The 16,795-nt window shown below is 32.9% G+C and overlaps 1 protein-coding gene across 1 annotated transcript; it reads right to left on the reverse strand.

Moving 5' to 3' along the window:
• Positions 1-2,884: 2,884 nt before the first annotated feature.
• Positions 2,885-6,872, reverse strand: LOC127791509 (indole-3-acetate O-methyltransferase 1). Its single transcript, XM_052321427.1, has 4 exons — positions 6,619-6,872; positions 6,017-6,436; positions 4,270-4,545; positions 2,885-3,589 (listed from the first exon to the last, which is right to left on the reverse strand). The coding sequence occupies exons 1-4, from the start codon at positions 6,802-6,804 to the stop codon at positions 3,236-3,238; spliced, it is 1,236 nt and encodes a 411-aa protein (XP_052177387.1). The 5' UTR covers positions 6,805-6,872; the 3' UTR covers positions 2,885-3,235.
• Between the last annotated feature and the right edge of the window lie 9,923 nt (positions 6,873-16,795).

Raw genomic sequence — 16,795 nt, forward strand, 5'->3', positions numbered from 1 at the left:
TAGTAACCTTCACTTGACCCAAATCCATCTTACCCATAGTGGGCCCATTTTTGGTTGCTTGGCTGCCCTAAGACCGAGCCTTAAAAGGCTCTCTTCGGCCCATCCAACCATTAATTAATAGCCTTTTTATATAAGAGAGTTAGTAATAATACAAAACGATATGAAAAAATATTAAACGAAGAGTATGGGATAGAAAGTAATGTAACCCCTTTTTAGTTGTTCGAAAGAGTAATAGAACCATTACTCTTTTAATGGAAAGATGGAGTGCTATTAAGTGCGAATAAATTTGAACATTTACAAAACTATTAAGATTAATGTTGTCAATACACAAATCTTCATTTATTTTCAATCCTTAATTCTTTTCCAATTCTAGGAAGACAAAAGAAATGGGTTTCGAGGAGAATGATGAGAAGCATCTCATTTTCTTTTCATTCTTGTTATATGTATTTTCTGCACCATTTTTCATGGGCTAGACCCAATCCAATAGACCGGTCCAACCACCTAAAACCCAGAAGGCCCAAGTGAGCTCGCCAGGATGAGTTCATACGTCATTAAAATCCGAGCTTTGATCGTGGAACCAAGCGAGCTCCAAACAAGCTCTCAACAAGGTTTCTAGAGAGCTTCCAACGAAATATCCAACGAGCTTCTAGCAATACTCCTAATTCACTGGCCTAACCATTCAACTCGCTGGTTTAAAATCTTTCAGTTTGCATAAACAATAAAGCTGCTAGACAGTCGGAGGCATGGGACCTACTCACTTTATCTGAGGTGAGCCATATCCCTCGTAATGAGGATCACACTCTCGATTTTATACAGATGATAATGACTGTTTGTCCCTCATTATATTATCTTTATATTTTTATATTTTATGTAAATTGTAAAGGTCCTTCGTTATAAATAGGGGGCAGAAATATCACCAAAAAAGGGACCAACAGGAATAATCAGATACTTTCACTCTGAAAGAACTAATAATCAGAGTATAGTCATGGAGTAGGCATCGTTTCGACCGAACCATGTGAAAATTCACCAAAAAAGGGACCAACAGGAATAATCAGATACTTTCACTCTGAAAGAATTAATAATCAGAGTATAGTCGTGGAGTAGGCATCGTTTCGGCCGAACCATGTGAAAATTCTTTGTGTTCTTTCTATTTTGTTCGTCCTCCTTGTATCTGACATTTACTCATTCACTGCGGGCCTAATGAATCACGGTCGACTAAAATTGAACGTCGACAATTATATTATTATGATCAATTTTTATATAAAATACATCAAGTAAAAAGAAAAGAAAAAACACAAGAAGAACACTCTTTTGTCAATTTTCATTTCCTTCCCTTTTTTAGACTCATTGTTAGTGGTTAAATACACTTTTTTTTTCTTTTTTTGTAGCACTTAATACATGTTTGGCATTATTGTAAAAATATAAGAATCATGCTCAAGAAAAAAAAAAACATTTTAGTATTTGGGCTAATCACTTGAGAAATGCTTTTAATACTATTATGTGTTTGAACAATGATTGAAAAATTACATATCTCTGCTTCTACTTTACAACAAACAGTTCATGTTCTGGTTAGTTTGAGATGAAGGATTTTGTGAGCAGCCAAGGATTCTTGTGAAAATCTATATAGAGACAATAAGGTAGGAAAATTTTGGTCAACTCAAGAAAGGTATATTGAGAATGTTTGTTTGTGTGTGCTTAATTTGGCATGAAAAATGTCAAAATGTGAGAATAATACATTACATCCTTTATTTGTTATTTCAGGGTTTTTTGTTTGTTTTATTATCCTCACAGACAGATGAAGATAGGAAGTGAAGTATATGTTTAATGTTGCATATCTTAATGGAGTTGTTGTTTGAGTGAAGTATATCATAATATGTACCCATTTACATATTTCACATACTTTTAAGTGTAATTAGCATGTGTTTGTTTAATCCAAGAAAAGTTCATTGTCAAGTAGTTAATAAGCAGATTTAAAAGCAAAGATATTTGCATGTTACTTTGATGAATTTTCAGAATTTGGATATAATGATATACTTTTTATGGGTTATAAATCTTAAACCTTAAGCTCTAAAATTTAAACCGGATATGTTTTTATTCTTGGTCTAAAGTGTTACTAATTAGTCTTTTAAGGGCTGCTCAGGTAATGACCCACACCAGATAAAGTCGTGGGTTTAAGTCTTTTCATACTTTTTTAATACAAACAATTTTTATAATTTTTTATATTAAAAAAATGTATTACAAATTAGAAATCAACCTTCAAGTACCTGCTTGAAGTTGCAATTATTATCTACTATAGAAGTAGAACATATATGACAATTATAAAAGTAATACCCAAGGAAGCAATATAGTTGAGATGTTTGTATATTAAGCTTAGGTCACTATAGTATTTCATGACAATTAAAGTGTTATTCATATATTGAACTAAGAGGGTGTTTGGCTTACCCTTTTTATTAGGATTTATGTTGATTGAATTAATATGTAACTAATATAATTTAAATTAATTTAATAGAGTTAAGAGAGAAATGAGTATCTTTTTAGAAGGACTAAATTATAGAGATTGTTAGAGGTATTTTCAAATCACTAGAGATAAACACTGATAAAACTACAAAGAAGTCATAAGTGTAATAAAAAAAAAAAGTGGGTAAACGTTATATATATATATTATATAATTACAAAAATAACAAAAAGAAAAGCAGGCGGGAAAAAAAAAAAGTAAGAGTGGGTGAGAAGAAGTGACTTAAAAGTCCAAAAGCAGTTGGCATTTTTTCATTGTTGTCATCCATACAACTTTAGACACATGATAAAACTAAAAAGGAATGAGAAAACGAGAGGAAAGGGAAAAAACAAAGAGGAGAGGTGGGGGTGGGGGTGGGGGGCAGAGCCATATAGCCGGCCTGGCCTGGCCTTATTCAATTTCCTTTAGCTATAAAGCAACACCAAAAAGCATATTTTCTATAAAAAGAAAAAGAAAAAGAAAAGAAAAAACCCAAAAAGCACATAAACCAAACCACCATCAAATGTTAATGCTAATGCTAATGGTGCCAAGACCTAAAAACACCCACAAACACAACTGCTTTCTGATCCTCCTTCCTTCCCCTTTCCACTCTTTTTCTGTTCCTATTTTCCCCTACTACTTGATTTTCATACAAAAGAGAGCCAAAATAAAAAAGTCCAAATTACCCCTTTCTTTCTTTTTGTTTATTTTTTTATTTTGTGATTTTTCTTCGCCTCTTAATTAAGCAAACGAAAGGGAGGCGACAATGTGAAAGAACTGGAGCTGCTCCAGCAGCTCCTTGGCATGGCGGCTAGCGCGGGTCTGGACACGCGAAAAGAGCTCCTCGCCGAGGCGGTCGCCGATGTGGGCGTCGACGAGGACGCCGCTAACCGTCCGGCAGCTGTTGGCTAGGGCTCGGCCGACTTCGGCGGCGTCGTCTGGGGAGTCCACCACCAGAGGGCTTCCCCCTCTGAGCACCTCCAGCCTGTTGATGGCGAAGGAGCCGTTCGCCTCCACCACCTCTTTGAAGTCCTGCAGGCTCGGGGCGTACACTGGAATGTTGAAGTTGTCGCGCTTCTCGCTTGTAATAAGCCCCTGTACGTACGTGTACGTGCGTTCATTATTCCAATCTCTACCTTCACTATTAGACCTTAGAAGTACTAGAAGGAATAATATTTATTAAACTAGAGATAAAGTTGAGTCAATAATTTAAACTGATTTTAATAACAAATAACAAAATACAACGTTTTTTTTTTTTTAAAAAAAATCAAATAAGAATTATCTTTTTTTTTTAAAATAATAATAATTACTTGTTTTCTTTTTAGATAAGAGAGGGAAGATGAGGCAAAGAGAAAGAGAGAGTGATGATAGAAGTTTGATCGGAAGTAGAGATGGCGAACATATTCAAAGGATGGTGAATTTGGGTGGGCCCCAGCAACCAGCCATTGGTTATGATACTGCTAGCATGCTGCTCGACAAATGGAAGGCCACAATCAGTCCATGCATCAAACAAGACAAACCCAATCTCATCCGCCATCCGACGCCCCCACAACCTTTTTAATCATGACCACCGCCATTCCCATCCCATTTCAAGATCGCCGATGGCGTTGTATCCCCCAACACTTCATCATAGCCTCCTCTCCTCTCCTCTCCTTCTATATTTCTTAACTTCCTTTTTCTACTCGCTTTTGATGGTATTCTCTCTCTAGCTATATATAAAATTTAATTATTTAAGTAATTATAGGATGATTAATATGCAAAATGGAAATGATTACCTCTTGGACAAGATCATCCCAGGCATCCTGAAAGTGGGTCCCGAAGAGGAGCCCGGCCCCATCTTGGTCAGTGGGGTCCACGGACGTCCGGCCCAGGCAGACCAAGAACATTGAACCCCCCCGCTTCATCTCCTCGGATCTTGATCTCAGAAACGCCGCCAGGTCCGCCTGGAATTGTTTCCGGTAAGCGTTCGCCGTCGCCTCCGTCGCCCCGTGGATGAATACCCTCTCCTTGTTGTAGGCTGGCGATCTCTTGTCTATCACCGCTTCAGGCACCTGTAGCCGTCTCACCATATAAAAATTATTATTTCTTAACTAGTAAGTATATACAAAAAATATATATATATTATTATTAAATAAAAATGTTATTTGGAAATAAGTCTTAACATTTATAATAAAATTCTGTATTTATTATTATATCTTACGTTATGTATTAACATTTCCATAATTATATATATATATATATACCCACTATTTAGCAAATTCCATATATAGTGGGGATGCAAGTGGAAGTGATGCTGAGTTTTAAAGATGATTAGGTGGACCACAATTATCGAATAATTAACCTTAAAATATAGGTCCTAATTAAGGACGTGGAAGTGGAATTGGAGCCATGCAAGTCTCACGACAAAAAAGTGTAGTATTATGTAGCCCACCTGACGGCCTAATTGTCCAATGCGTGCACGGTAATTGGCTAATTGCGTACGTAATGAAGTCTTAATGTATGATTATAATTATAAGTTAGTATAAGAAAATAGAAACTTTAGTGTCGCACTTGCCGGCATCAGCCTGTTCAGAAACCGTCGGAAGGAAGCAGACAATAAATGAATTAATATCAAAAGGAGAATAGACCACAAGGTGGTACCCCAACTAACAATGTTGAAAACACTTTTATTATTAATTCAAGTAAGTTTTATAATGCCTTTCCTTATTTTAACAATTAAAATTATTAAAATAAACATTTCTTTTGCTCGGACAAATGAATTGTGTGTTTGATTACATGAAAAAGAAAATAAATTTCAATTTTCATGGAAAATCAAAACCAACGTATATATCCCTAAGAATTGATTTTTCTTGATTTTGTAAAAAATATGACATTTTTGTACTTAAATAAAAAATAAATTTTATAAAAAAAATTGTCAATTAAACACCCAAAGTTAAAATTTAACTGAAAAATATTTTATTTTTTATGTCAATCAAACACGCATATCAAATGTCAGAACGTGGATAAGGGTAGAAGGACAAAAATATATATATATTTATGACTGATGGAGAGGAGAGTCAGTCATTGCAATCATGTGAGTTGAGAAACAAAAGAACTTAGGGGACAATTAGACAACAATAGGCCATTCAAATGCATGAATTCATATGTTCATATGTATATGGGTATACATACAGGTGTTTTAAATAAGAAATGATATTTTTACAAAATATCTATATAAAAATATATACCACCAAAATATATTTATGACTATTGCTATATGCATTCCTTTCCTATATGTTATTCTGTGATGGAAATTAAATTCACTACCCGCAAATTAAGATGAATTTGGACAGAAAAATAATCAGAAACAAATGACTGAATATTTTCGGTGTAGATAATCACAAGCCCGGCCGATCACGAGACGAGATTATTGGTAATCAGTTTAAATTCAAAATCACAAAGGATTTCGACCGAATTGCAATCTGTTGTAAACAAATCTAAAAACAGTAAATGTAGAAGCATCAAAGAAAATGTGTATCTGACCTGAGAGAGCCAGTGCAAGGAAAATGCGGAGTAGAAGACGTCAACAGATCTGGACGGAAAGAGGCGCCGGTAGAAGGATCCAGGGACTCCGGCGGCGAAGTAGGAGCGGTGGCCGTTGGGCGCCGCCAGGCACTCCTCCATGCTGCCGCCATTGCTGGCCAAGGGCGGCAGGAGTTGGAAGAGAGTGTTGAAGTCATTCGACGGCAGGTCGGAGAAGAAAGCCGAAAACTCCGGCGGCTCACACCCCACGGCCTCGTACCGCTTGATCACGTGCTTGACGATCACATCAACGATGTATATGGTGTTCGTGCCGGAGGAGCATCCCAAGTCCGCCACCACGAACGGGACTTCCGGCGACTCCAGTTGCACTCTGTCCAGCGTCTCTTTCAGAAGATGAAGCGTACACCGAGCATGCTTCGCCTGTACATACATACATACATACATACATACATCAAATCAACAAAACTTCTCGCCGGTTTCCATCTCCGGCGGCCACGAAATCCGCCGGAAATCGTTTAAAACAGAGTCCGATAACAAATTAGGCTTTAGCAAAATCTAGAGAAAATCAAACAGCCGCGCGCGCGAGAATAATTATCCGGAACCTGAGCTTGAGAGTTGTTGGCGTAGCTGGCCTCTCCTTGGCCTCCTTTCATGCTAAGCAACTTCTCGAGCTTCATCGTAGACACAACGACGTTGTCGCCGGCGGGAATCATATTCCTCCGTTGGCCGATAGAAATGGAACCTAGAGAAAGCGATTTCTGTAATTCTGTTGCCGAAGAGCTATACATTCAGAACTCAATATATATAGAGATCATGGCGGTGGAGCTTTGCCCTTGTACTTGTATCTATGTGTGTATCCGTGTATCTCTATAGCTTCGATTTGATTTTCACAATTAATCAAAATCCTTTAAATTAGGATGCAATTAGAACTAATTAATTATAATTAATTAATCTAATCTAATCAGCTTTTGGTTGCCGGATTTGCTGTTTACAGTTACTAAACAAAAGGAAACCACAAAGTGAGGGAACTTTGATTAATTAAAAGGAAATGTAAATATAATTAATTAATTAATTAATTAATTAAAATGGCCTTGTGATTGTATTACGTGAAGAAATGATTCATACAGTATAAACCATGCAATGGTGATTAGATTGTGTTTTTCTCATCATGTTGTGCCTTGTTTGGTTTAGGGCAAGTCGGGTCATCAACTACCAAACCTCATCGATCATCTCTTACCACAAGAGACAAACAAAACCCACACAATCCCCTCCCTTGCTTTCCTTTCTTTCCTATATTTTTGTGTCTTTTTAGCAACAAAAATGCCAACTCGTGTTATTAATATGCTGTCGTATCATCGCTATTGCGAGTAACCATTATGCGGGTTAATTACTCAAATGAAAGATAAAGTATAAAAATTATGGGTCGAAATAACATTTCCATTTTACATTGCCCATTTGAAAATGTTTTTATCTTTTTAATGTAATTAAATTAGTTTTGTTTACTTATTTGTCTTAATTAATAATATTTTTGTAACGTTATAATCGATTAAGTAAATTCATTGAGTACATGTAATGATTTACAAATTATGTGTAATATACGTAGAGTATGATTTTATCGAGATTTGAATCTTACATGTTGAAGAGATAAATATAACGTCTTTATTGTTGAGACAATTCTTGCGATTTTAAAGATATATATATATAAAATATGTTAAACGTGTATTTAGATAATTTAATTAATCTTATTATTTTTTTTTTCCCCCAACATCAAAAGGGTAATTAACTTGTATAAATGTTTTTTTTTTTTTTTTTGGGTTGAGAAAACTAAGTGTTAGGAAGGTTTACTCAATGTCACCTAAAAGGATCACTTAGGTGGAAGTCAAAGGGACTAATGATAGATGGTAAAATTTTAAAGTTGATCAATGTTTGAATATTAGAGACCCATATTTACTATTTTTTATAATTAATGATGTCTTAGTCATATAATCTACTGGTTTATAGAACTTTTAATCTTATCAAGAAAGTCTGACTAAGAGATTTTACTCATAAGCAATAGATAATTAAGCGCTTGGACCAAACTCGAACGTGAGTTATTCAATTGCTATCTCGAATAGCAATTGAAAACCTCTTTTAGGTTAATCATGCTCTTAGACTTTTCCCTTTTTATCTTGCAAAAGGAAAAAGTCACCTAAAAGAATTCAAAAACAATTTGTTTTGTCCTCGACCCAAGTGACCCGCCTATACACCGTCAAGATTTTATTATACCTTTCGCTTAAATTCGTAAATCTTATAACATAAAAAATATCTCAAATAGTAACATTTAAACTCACTTATATGTGTATCACATCAATATAAATATATAATACACTAACATATAGTCTCAATATCAAAATTGAATGTTTAAATAACATTTAGTACACACATATATATATATATTCTAAAGTGATTAGAAGGGTGTGATGGAGCTGTGGCCATAATTAGTCCAATATCTTGCTATAATGTGCCCATATTAACATATAGGGACTAGGCAAATTAATTATATATTGACTATAGCTAAGAGAGGACTTAAAAAGCAAGGTTAAGGGCATCAATTAATTAAAAGGCACATGAATAAATGGGTGATTGTTGTTTAAATTGAACAATCATCCCTGAAATCAAGGTTCTATTACCCCCCTAAAAAGCTTAAACTAATTACTAGACCTATAGACTTTGTCTCACTCTATGTGTTGCCTCTTACCACCACTAGCCCCATAGTGTTTCAAGTGAGTGAGTAGAACAACAAGCATTTGGGTAATTGTGGATACATTAACTATCTTTCTCCTCTTAAATTTCGGGTCTTGATAAGCATAAAATATTAAAAATTACATAAAAAAATCTTAATTAAATGTGTAGGAGTAAGAGGGTGTTTTAGCTTTTAAACTCTAGGGTTTTAAGTCGTAAATTTTACATTTTATGGAGGGCATTCTAGTCTTTTAATTAGGAGCTTATAAACTTCGTTTGACTAGCAAAATGGAAGAGTCAAACACCCACTAAAGAGTAATAAGATTCTTGGCTAACCTTTCTTAGTGAGCTCTAATATTATACTTAATATATATTAAAGGTTAATTCATCTTATTAACCCAAATTAATTATATAAATTCTAATTAGTTGATCATTTGATAACTATTTAGTTGCTCGATTTAGAATTTCAAAAGTGAAAAAAAAGTAAAAATTATAAAGATAAAATTATTTTTAAATTCATTGAAACCGTCAGGGCATGTATAAATTTTATGAAGATACTCTTTATTGATATCTTGTATTTTATACCATATCGATATAAATGTACAAAATATCAATGTAGAATATGAATCAAGTGTCGAACCATATAACATTTTCGTAAAATTTTGTTCTTTTATGAAAGAGAATATGGATATACTTTCTCTTTGAGAATTGAATCTTTTTATTGAACGAGAATGTGTTGATAAAACAAAGATAGATATTGCGAATAAAGACAAAAAAAGGTTGATCGGAGAATAAGAATTTTGCATTTGACAAGACAAATAACTCAGAGTATGTTCCTATTAAATCCAAGTCAGAGTTAATAAAAGAGAGGAAGAAGAATAATGCAATTGAGAAAACTCAAGAGAGTTCCAAAGACTTAGGTATAAGTAATTATGGATCTAACTTAATGATGTTAGTTTTCTGTATATTTTAATGTTAATACATTATAAAGTTAGTTTTTCGTTAGTTTGTTTTTGTGGTTCTTCTTTATTTTTCTTTATGATTGTTCGGGATATGTCTTAACGTAAATCATACCCGTTTTACGATTTTTTTTAATATAAATTATAAAAAAATAGATAGTGCAATAATAAAAAATTAAAGAGAGATGGGTTGAAAAGAAGGGAATTAATTGCATTGACTGACTGAAATATAATAAGATTATATCATGTAAAATAATATTATAATAATAATAATAATTAATGAATAACTGGAAAGACCCGGAATCTAGCTTGGTGTGGTCTTTATCCAACATAGCCTCCTCTTTTTCTTCTTTCCGCTTAATTCCCCACCGGAATCTGCGAACCGCCGTGATCGGCGCCGGTTCACATGACCATAGGCACAGCCCAACCTAACCGTTTCTTTTATCTTTCAAACTTTTATGCATCATTCGTTTCATTTGGACGGTTAGGCGGCAGTTTATTTGAAATCTACAAAAAAAAAAAAAGACAATGAACACTTGAATTTCATATATAAACTAAATTTTCTTAAAGAACAATTTGTTTATTTATAAAGAAATATAATTTTTTTTAAATTCATTAAATTAGAATTTTCTTAGATAATATTTATTTTAATATTTCAAAATTTATTAAGATTAAAATTCTCATAAATGATGTCTATTCTTTTCACAGGATTTTGGGACGAATTTTCGGATATTGGAGTTATTTCATTTGCGCCTTGTGTGGAGTCTCCACGATTAGGAGAAAATTATACTTTTTTAGCTCAAAAAATTATTTTAGTCTTTTAGGCTTTTTTATTTTTATTTTTTTTAATAAAAAAAAGAAATTGATTTTATATTCAAGTTTTTCATAAAATGTCTTCATTCTTTGGATTTAAAAGTTAAAGGGGTTAATGAAACAATCATTATAATAGTTAACTAAGTGATTTCATGAATCTTTTGATCGATATTTGCATGGTAAGTTGAGTCATGAACAATGGCATGTAAATTGCCCCATAAGGTTACTTTTGCAATATCAATTTTTTTTTTTGTTCTTTAAAAAAAGGGTATGACAATATTGAGACTACATTTTTAGAGTTTTTCAGAGTAATTCGAACATTAGTTTTTCGTACCTATTCTTAATACCTTATTACAATCATCTATAAGGGTCGATCAATCTGGTACAAGATGTGAGATTATAACACTTTCTTATTTAATTAAGATTCAAAATAGGGTAATACAAATTTTTATTGACCTTATGAATAATGACATCTTATGAAATAATTAGGATCATTCAAACAAAACCATGTTAAAAGAGGCGAATCTCTAACTCAACTCAACTCGCAATGTCTCAAACATAAAACATTACGTGTCAAATCCATCACCCTCAATGGATAAAATTCCAAGCCAACACTATGATTGAGAATGAAAAAATTGGTGATAGGAGCGACACGAAAATGATAGGAAATTGAAGGCATATGAAGCAATTTGGGTTGTGGGCGGGGGTGGATGGGGGGGATGGCATTTGATGAGTGGACATAGGGATGAATTATATGTATAGAAATGGATGGATCATAATTGGGTAGCTTTTGTCGGTTTGACATTGAAATTAATATGGAAAAGTGAAGGGGGTGAAATGAGAATATGGTGGAATGGTCAAAAGGGTGTGTTGTGGGTGGTAGTTATGCTTCTGTCATGAGTTCTTGTCTACCCATGTCAATTTCCCTTTTTGCCCTTGCCCCCTCACTTGATTTACCCTTTTTTTTGTTTTTTTTTGTACTTGTCAAGTTTGGAAAGTTATTTTTTTTTCATGTCAATCAAACTATTATATAGCTATGTTTTTATTTTTTGTTTTTAAAATAAAAAAGTTAAAAAGATACTCGAGAGTCGAGTCGAGTCAAGTCGAGTGGCATTTAAACTAACCCAAACAAGTTACTAATTAGTATGGTTGAAAATGAGGTGAAAAAGTCGATGGCTTTTTTGCCAAGGACTTTTGCTCCATATCATTCAACAAAAACTTTTGAATTTCTTACTTTACTTGACTAAATAACATAGTTTTATATAGGTAGGTGTTTTGGTCGTTCTCCTAAGTTTAAAATCAAAATTAAGTAATCTTTGATAGTGATATCTTTAACATTTGAGAAATAACAAAATTAAAATTAAGTAACATTTGATAGTGATATCTTTAATATTTGAGAAATGACAGAGACCGTCATTAGTTATATAAAATTTAGTCTCGTATTTTTTTCCCCTCTCAATCTCTTTTTCTTGTATGGCAAATTAGTCAAAAGTCAATTTTTCTCTGGTTTATCCATAGTCGAACTAGAGATAGATAAACCGTCAAATTTTAGCCAATTTACTAGAAAATAGAGGAGAATAAAGGGATGAAAAAAGAAAATGTAATAGTATTTTCGTCACACTAACAATTTTAATATCGATAAGTTAAGAATTGTAACTAGAGTTGTAAAGTTAGAAGATCTATCAAATCAAACTTTCCCTAACATATGGAGTGTAATTTAGGGTTTAGGGTAATTTACCCTAATTCCAAATTTCTACCATCTTAGTAGTGATTTGATAACAAAAAATAGTCATAATGACCTATAATTACGGGGTACCACTCTTATGTACTGTCACGTTGATGAGATTTTTTTTGATATAGAAATATTATTTTTCATGTGATAGCAACTGGACATCATAACAAGCCACAAAAAGCTAGCTTAATTAGTAGTAAGATGGCTTATATGGCTATGATCATACGTAATGTTATTAGGGAGTCATGATGTATACTATCACGTATCATGTCTAACTCACAATAACATTGTATTAATAGTATTTTTTACCTTTAAAGTGAGGATTAAATTTAGCATAAAAAGTCTAGATAACTATTTATTGTTGTTCGAACACGATAATAAATTTATCAACTAGAAATATCATCACCAAGTCGTTTGGATATTGCAAGAAAAATAAAAACTAAAGGGCACATGGAAGTTTTTGTATAAACACTCAGATGCTTAAATTAGATATTGAAGAGTTGAATGTCGTATTAAAATCGATATTAGAGACGTACCTCTTTTGAAAGAAAGTCTTATTTATTTATAAAATAGTGTGGAGTTTTCCCTATCGATTAGAATTAGGATTCTTCTAAATAATGTTTATCCTAATATTTTAAACTTTACTAAGATTAGAATTCTTATGAATAATGTTTATAGACATTTCGGGATCCATTAGAATTAAGATCTTTATAGATAATGTTTATTCTTCTAGTAAAATTCTCGAATTTTTTTTTGGATGTTGGGGTTATCTTGTATGCGCTTTATTTGGGATCCCTCCTATTAGGAAAAAAAACACACTTTTTTAGTACAAAAAGTTATTTTGAACCTTTAAGCTTTTTTAGTCTTTTAATGAATTTTTGCCTATAACACATCACTACCTAACATCTCGAGATAATGATAATCGATAGTACAAAAATAACTTAGGGATCAAAGAACAATTTTGGGGACTCCTTCGAGTAGTTTGGTGTTTTGGTCGTAGATTCAACGATTATTGATATGAAGATCTATAACTAATTATTTAACTATTAATTCAAGTCGAATTAGATTTATTATTAGTGATCTCTTGCATTATCATTCACCTTGTTCGGAATGAGAAAAATATAAATTTCAATTTTATATAATTAATCTAAATTTCACCAAAAAGTGAAATTTGGAAATCAATGCTTAAAAGACCAAATTTTGTGGACAAAAATACCCATGACCTTTTGTGTCACATCCTTTTCATACTGATTATGTTGAAAGGTATTTTAGGACGTAAGACCAAATAAAATTTCAATTCTAGATTTATTTCAAAGGTAAATTTATGAAATTTAATTAAATTTTATTTTAAATTGTGTCGTTCCAAATATAAAAATTCATTTTCAAATGAATTCTACTTCAAATTCATTTATAATTCATTTATAAATGAATTTCACATTTCAAATCCATTTATTGGAAACATAGCATTAGCGTGCAAAATCCTCCGAGCATCACAATAAAAAAATTGTACAACTATATACAAGAATCAGAGAATGTCTTCAAAATCTTAGACAAGAAAGCTAACTCGCAATTATTATCAAACAAACCCCCGTAATATTTTAAAGGTTTTTGATACGAATATCAATATTAGTGAAGTAAACGCTCAGTTACTCACCTAAAAAACTTAAAAAGGGCACGACTAAAAGTTGTACCCATTAATGTACATGACCATCCTTAAACATTAGAATGATACATTTACACAAATGTTTAACATTTTTTATGCTAACCCTCGATTACTTCTCAAATAATGACTTAGAGTGTCAAAAGCACATTCACGAGTCAACCACTGTGTTACATAAAAATTAACATTTATGAGCTTAAATTAATATTTCTTAGGCTTTGTTTGGCAAAGCGATTTGATCGCTTATAAGCTATATCAACAACTTTTAAGCTATTAAGAAAAGTTAGTGAGATGTTTGGATACACCTCACCAGCGTTTCAGGTAAATAGCTTAAACGCCATTGGTATAGCGTTTTGTAAAAGCTATTCGGAGATAGCTTTTGCAAAAAACTGTTTATTTAAAAGTTGAGTTGACCAAGTAGTTTACCATTTTACCCCATCTTTTCACTGATTTTCAGCCATACCCTTCATCTTCTACCTCTGCCTTCTACCGCCTCCTGCCGCCTTTTTCTTCAGCACTTCTGGCTGCCATTGTCGGCCATTGCAGTCGCCCCCACCAGCTGCTTCCCGTCGACAGTCGCCCCCATCGGCAACAAAAGCTGCCCTCGCCCCAACCGCTACTCTTATCGTCGCAGGCCGTCCTTCACCCCACCGCTGCTCCCATCGTCGCAGGCCACTGTCGGCCGTGGCAGGCCGTCCGTCTCCCCATCGGCCGCTACCCGTCACCATCTTGCTTCGCCTCCCTGTCCCTGTTGCTGTCTGTGCGATGTATATATATATGTATGTGTATATATGTATATATAACAGCAAACATTTAATAATAAAATTTTACATCATTCAAATAACATGTCTATTTTTGTCTTTTTATCAAGTTATAATAGCTTATCAGCTATTTCAAACCAAACACGTAATTATTAATTGATAGCTTAAAAGCACATTTATCCAAACACATTATCAGCTTAAACGCTACCTGTTTAAATGCTATTACACAACTTAAACACTACCTAGCTTAAATACTGTTAAAAAAAAGCCTAGCCAAACTAAGTTTTACTCATGTTGAGGTCTTCCAGGCCATTAAGACGAACAACGAACAGTTAAATTCTACATATTATACATAAACATGGTAGCAATACGATTCAAACCTCACGTGATGACGCCTAACACTTAAACTCAAAATCTCTAATCTCTATTCAAATTTGACTCTCTAAGAACTATACTTTCTTGAAAGCTGGACATTTATTGTTTTCAGCTAAAAATATAATTTTTTTAACATATTATTATAATTATTAACAAATCACATTATTATTATTATTATATAAAAATTGTAGCCTACAGACAATGGGGGCACTTTGTCCAAATTGAACGCAGTGCTGTAACAGATGCAAGGAACAGTCTTCCTGCCATTACTGATGCATGTAGGGGCTTTGTTTGTGAAGTGATGGGGCGAAGCCAAACATGGCCTACGTTCTGTAGCCATCAATTGGGGGCAATGAGTCAACAAATCCTTACTATTATAGCTAGCTCATGGCTATATAGGTAGCCTCTTGTACTTATGTATGTATTTCTATCACTATGAATAATAAGATGCCATTGTTGCTTATTACTCTTTGTTGCCTCTCATATGGCAACCAATTTTACTTTTTACTTGGGCATGTCTCTTCTAGATGATTATATATATATAATTTTATATTGACAATTGTCAAAAGGTACTCATCCCTTATAAAACAAATAGGATCAAGTGTTAAATTTGTTTATCTATTAGTTTTAAACAGCTTTAAATAGTTAAATGAGTTTTCGTATTTTTAGTTTCGATATCATGTTAGCTTTTATAAGGTACGCTATCTAGGTGTCATCCAGTGACATTTACATTTTGTTCGAAAGTTATATTTTATCTCAAATCAAACTCTAATCCTAGGATAATTAGACCCAAAACAATGCTATATATGATCGCATCATGTATTCTAGTATTAGGGTTCTCGTGTGTAATTTGGGTGCGACGAGTTCTTAGGTTGTTAATGACTATGTAATGCAATTGTGAGGTACGGTTGCGACTAAAAGTTTGATTTAAGTTTTGAATTTGGATTTGATTTGAATTGTTAGAGCCAAGTATTTTTATATTTTAACTCCCTTTGGCTTCAAAGTAAGAAGGCCATATTAACGATGAGTCTAAAGATACAAGGGTTTGTTTGGCTATTTTGAGAGTGGGAGAGCCAATTTGACTCCCAAACAAAAGTATTTGGGTTAATTTGACATTTCATCCAAAGAAATAATTAGTCTTTGTTATAAGTCAAGTTGATAAAGTTAGTGATTAGTTAATTACTACATGTTATTTTGACGAAAGCGATGAAAAACTTCGCGACATTTTTACTTTTAGAACATGGGATAAAACACGTCGAGTTTAAATTAATACTGGTGAAGTAGGATTAAATAAAACTTAGGGAGGGGTGGTTTTATATAATCCTACTTGTGGGATTAAAGATTTGGATTATATGATACTTTTACCCCTAATTAACTACTTAAACAAATCAAACCATTCTCGCTCTACTCAAATTCATTTTTTTTATTTTTAAATTTTGATAGGTTATTTAGATATATACTTGTAACTAAAATATATTTTATGTAATTTAAAAATACTTTTATTTGCAAAAAAAATGTTATTATTATTATTATTATTATATATTTAGATAAAGTGACAAATTGGTCTTTTGACAATTAATTAATAATAATACCTCATTCACAAACTGACGTACCAAATATAGAATTGAAATAACTCTAAATTATACCTTTCTTACCAAACGTGGAACAAAATTATTTAATTTAAGTACCGAAGGACCCATATAAGTCTCTCTATAGGCTCTAGCATTGGTCCTTTTTTACCAACTAGGGTTTTGTCTT

The sequence above is a fragment of the Diospyros lotus genome, chromosome 15 (genome assembly GCF_014633365.1).
Source record: "Diospyros lotus cultivar Yz01 chromosome 15, ASM1463336v1, whole genome shotgun sequence".
NCBI classification, from domain to species: Eukaryota; Viridiplantae; Streptophyta; class Magnoliopsida; order Ericales; family Ebenaceae; genus Diospyros; species Diospyros lotus.

What these genes read in the sequence shown, in the direction of transcription:
- LOC127791509 (XM_052321427.1), bottom strand. Translation starts at nt 6,804, where the DNA reads ATGTATAGCTCTTCGGCAACAGAATTACAGAAATCGCTTTCTCTAGGT. An exon ending in CCTTGCACTGGCTCTCTCAG is followed by an intron (nt 4,546 to 6,016) that starts GTCAGATACACA and finishes AGACGGCTACAG; the next exon opens with GTGCCTGAAGCGGTGATAGA. An exon ending in GGGATGATCTTGTCCAAGAG is followed by an intron (nt 3,590 to 4,269) that starts GTAATCATTTCC and finishes ACGTACGTACAG; the next exon opens with GGGCTTATTACAAGCGAGAA.